This window comes from Colias philodice, chromosome 18 (assembly GCF_061535455.1).
Source record: "Colias philodice isolate Cphi_HAF_F1 chromosome 18, ilColPhil1 Martin Lab GWU primary, whole genome shotgun sequence".
Classification (NCBI taxonomy): domain Eukaryota; kingdom Metazoa; phylum Arthropoda; class Insecta; order Lepidoptera; family Pieridae; genus Colias; species Colias philodice.
Genome location: NC_143103.1, coordinates 1,369,281 through 1,373,979, shown reverse-complemented (window position 1 = coordinate 1,373,979; position 4,699 = coordinate 1,369,281). Strand labels below are relative to the sequence as shown.

At 32.2% G+C, this 4,699-nt stretch overlaps 1 protein-coding gene across 1 annotated transcript; it reads left to right on the top strand.

The window, feature by feature from the left end:
* Window positions 1–1,282: 1,282 nt before the first annotated feature.
* Window positions 1,283–4,053, top strand: LOC149480240 (SCP2 sterol-binding domain-containing protein 1-like). The gene is made up of 3 exons (XM_089706391.1): window positions 1,283–1,375; window positions 1,858–2,011; window positions 3,484–4,053. Exons 1-3 carry the CDS (start codon window positions 1,373–1,375, stop codon window positions 3,684–3,686), a joined length of 360 nt encoding a protein of 119 aa, XP_089562517.1. The 5' UTR covers window positions 1,283–1,372; the 3' UTR covers window positions 3,687–4,053.
* Window positions 4,054–4,699: the final 646 nt, after the last annotated feature.

Sequence of the window (4,699 nt, the reverse complement as noted above, 5' to 3'; positions counted from 1 at the left end):
ACTCCTTATAACATCCAGTTATCTGTACTGACAGATAACTGGATGTTATAAGTAAAAGACTGATTTTGACGGGACTTTCACTGGAAAGTCCCGTCAAAATCAGTCCAGCCATTCCAGAGATTAGCCGGAATAAACAGACGGATTAGAAATTGTATTTATTACTATTTTATCATTAAAACCAGACACTACAATTTTATTATTGGTATAGATAAACTGGTAAATATTTTAAAATCGCAACCTAAAAGTAGGTAGGCCATTGAACGTCATTCAAAACTTATAGCATAAGTACCTACTTATCAGTGAAATGTGGGTGGGTATAAGTAATTACGAAAAATAGGCAAATTGCGAAAAGTCCACATCGTAGTGATTATTTTAACATTAAACACTTTTTTGGAGATTCGTAAATGTCAACTTATGGAGATCTTAATCTTAATCTTAATACTATTATAAAGGCGAAAGTTTGTAAGGATGTATGGATGTATGGATGTATGGATGTATGGATGTATGGATGTTTGTTACTCTTTCACGTAAAAACTACTGAACCGATTACAATGAAATTTAGCACACATATAGAGGGTAACTTGGATTAACACATAGGATAGGTTTTATCCCGGAAATCCCACGGGAACAGAAACTATGCGGGTTTTCCTTTGAAAACGCGGGCGAAGCCGCGGGCGGAAATCTAGTATTAAATAATAACGTGCAGAAGTTCGTTGCCACGTGGTGACCATGTTGTATGAAAGATTTGGGATAAAAAATATTGAATGTCTTTGAATAGATTGAATTCGTCATGATTATGTAACAAGTCTATTATAAATATTTTAAATCAGTAAATAAATACTTTAGAAAGTGTGTCTTTTTACCGATGGAATTCGTAAGAGGCTAAAAGAGGCTAAAATAAATAACAAATATTGCATTCGTATTGCAATATAAAAGTTAAACAATTAAGATTAATAAGTACCTAACATAAATTCATAACTAGTTTTCCACCCTCGACTTCGCTCGTGTTTTCAAAAAAACCTTTATAATTCCCGTGCGTGTGGAATTTCAGGGATAAAAAGTACCCTATGTCTTATTCTGAGTCTTCAGCAACCTACGTACCTAATTTCATTGTAATCGGTGCTGTAGTATTTGCGTGAAAGAGTAAAAAAACATCCATCCATACATCCTTCCATCTGTCCTGAAAAATTTACGCATTTATGATATTAGTAGTATTAAAACAGATACTAAAAAGGTACATGAAAATCTGTTCCAACTTATCCTCAAATATACAAAGATATGGTCACACTGTAGTATATACAAAAGTTTTGTAATAAGTGAAAGTTAAGTCTGAATCTCTCACAACGCACAACCGTACTCGACACACTCCGAGATGGTAAGTTTCATTTTCTGCATTATTAACATAATTTTGTTTTTTTTTATCCTAAATTATAAATAATTGGAATCCATTGTCTTTTGCATAGTGTATGGTGTGTTCTCATAATATTTTTACTGTAGTTATAGAGCAAAAACTAATAGATATAACGGTTATGTTAAGGCTTTCTTAAATCGCATATTGCGATCAATGATATTTGTTTGCATACTAATGTATAAGATAATATGTTTATTTGATAACAATATAATATGTTATTGTATCCATTCATATGGAAAATAAATGAAAAGAGAGAAATATGCTTTGAATTACGTATGACTAGCGGACTCTACATTTTCTGCAACACCAAATGCTTAGACCAAATGTTGTTTGTATCCAATGTCATATTTTCATTTCATTTCATATATCCAGTCTTCGGTTTTCTAGAAAATTCCATTTTTTTGTGATAGATTTCCTTTTTATAAATATTTTATTTTTACTTTCAGGGTGCAACACAGAGCGAGTTAGCGAACAGCTCAAAAGCAGATTTGGTATCTCGAATCAAGGCGAGAGTGGAAAATGCTGACAAAAACAAAGCGAGAGAAGTCGGGGGTGTTTTCTTGTTTAACATTATTAAAGGCACATCTGTATATTCTTGGAGTAAGTTCTTAACGTATTTGATTAGATTTTTTGTTGGATTTTGTAATAACAAAAGAGTTAAAAATAAGGTTCCATGGTGATAATCGAATGGTCGTCAATTGTGCGAGTACACATAAACATAACAATATTATGAATAAAATATTAATACATGTAAAAATACATGCAGCATTAGTTCCTATTTGTTTAATACATAAGTATTATTTTTGATATAACAACGAGCGCTTATTATAATATCCTTCCTCGATAAATGTGCCATTAACACTGAAAGAATTTATAAATCGGATTCGTAGTTCCTGAGTTTAGAGCGTTCAAACAAACAAACAAGCTTAGCTTTTATAATCTTATAGAACCAGAACTAAAGATGTATGAACACGGTATCTGATCAATATCATCGAGAACTGGCACGCGGGCTATTATATTAGGTACTAGCTGCTCCGCGCGGTTTCACCCGCGTGGCTCCACTCCTGTTGGTCGTAGCGTGATGATATATAGCCTATAACCTTCCTCGATAAATGGACTATCTAACACCGAAAGAATTTTTCAAATTGGACCAGTAGGTCCCGAGATTAGCGCGTTCAAACAAACAAACAAACAAACTCTTCAGCTTTATAATATTAGTATAGATACGTACCTATTATATTATGCAAATACTAGTTTTCTATATTGACTACTGACTGACTAACTATTACATAATACCACAGACTATATACATAGTATAATATGCTCGTTATTTAATAGAGCGAGAGTCTAGACTCCAATGCATAAACTCAAAAGTAAAATATATTATGGAGCTATATGGATATCTACTGATCAATTTTTTTGTATTGTAGCGCACCTAAAATCCCATCAAAATCTGTTCAGTAATTTGCATATTCTCGAACATATTATAAACTTTAAACTGTATTCTAATAAGGAAGTACCACTTATTACTCGGCACAACAGACACTTTCATATTTTATGAGCTATATTATTCTACTTCATGTCACAGAATTACGCCCGAACTAGTAGTATATACTATGTACATAAGTCAAAAGAAAATAATTATAGATATCAAATGCGCATAGCGAAAATATGTTTTTTGTTTGTCCGTATTTTACGTCGCAGCAAAGCAATATTATGATATGATTTTTGTGTCTAGGGATAATATGGATAATAATTAAGACTGTAGAAAGAAACATAGGCTAATTTTTACCACAATAAAACAACTCTTCCTCTTAGAAAGATTAATTTTAATTCATATTAATATGTATCTGAATCACTCCTATATTTATACCTAAATTCCGATATATGGTGCTATATTACTAATTTCACACGTAGAATAATTATAATTTTCTTTACCACGCGACCGTAGCCGCTGGTGGAGAGCTATCTATATGCCACTTGTAAATTTAAAAACAAATACTATATGATCTTTCTTTCTTTTTTTCTTTCTATTTCTTTTAAATGTGTATTTATTATTATATTACTTTCAGCAATGGACCTGAACCAAGTGATAGTCTACGAAGGCGAACCAGCAGAGGACCCAGACACCACATTTACCCTCAACGAGCATTACTTCAAGCAACTGGTGCAGGGTAAAGAAGACCCTCGGGTGATCATGCAGGCTGGCCGGTGTTCCGTCACGGGCGACATCATGAGGGCAATGAAACTTGAACCCTATATTAAGCTTAGTTAGAGTCGGATTTTCATGTTCTTAAAAGATTGTAGGAACTGTTATATCGACGTAGATACTATGATCTATCGGATTTAGAAGTAGTTTGTGGGGGCTGTTATTATATAGACAGTACCCAGCTATGGACTTGTAACATTTATTTATCAAACAATAACATTGGAAGCATATAGTTAGTCACAGAATGCTTAATAGTAGATAGCTAACGTTAGTATTACGTACTACTTAAATTTCTCATTTGAGTAGTTCTATCTGCTTGTTATCTCTAATTGGATTATTTGATCACAAAGTGTTTTTGTTTTTTTTTTTTTACTTAATTATAAGTGACAATGTATAGCTTTACTTTTTGTAATAAATTAAGTTTTAATTATTATTTCCTATTTTATTTCCGTCTTTATCCCTTTATCACCCTTTTATAATTTACATATTTGATTGACTATACTTAGCTAAGATACGTTGTATAACATTACAATCAAATACCTCAATAGTATTTATGTACATAAAGATCTTTTACAAATATGAAAATCTACAGTGTGTCCGGACATGACATATCGATATTTGAAGGGGCTATTCTCCAGGTATTTTTATCGACAATTCAACCCCTCTACAGTCCCCTACCTCACCCCCTCAAAATGGCAAACCTATCAATTCGGATAGTGAATTTATGAAAATTGTAATAAATTCGAAAGTGAGTGTCACAAAATACTAAATTTGGTTTTATTTGAACAATAACAAGTTATTCTTGGGACCACTAAACAAATTTAATTGATAAGAGTGATGAAACATACTTTAAAAAATTCGAAATTTTTTTTAAAGTATGTTTAAAATATTGGGAAATAGATCCCAATATATCTATTCTCAGTTTCTCACTATTTCGTGGCGTTATTTATCGTTCGACGGCTGTCGTCTCTATATAGAGTCATCAAAATACTTCATTGAACGACTGTCATATCTATACTTTTTTTTTTATTATTGTCATACTAGGCAGTAGTCATTCACCACTCCAACCATTCATAAAA

Coding starts and splice junctions, on each gene's coding strand:
- LOC149480240 (XM_089706391.1), top strand. Junction 2,012..3,483: donor CACATCTGTATATTCTTGGA/GTAAGTTCTTAA, acceptor TATTACTTTCAG/CAATGGACCTGAACCAAGTG.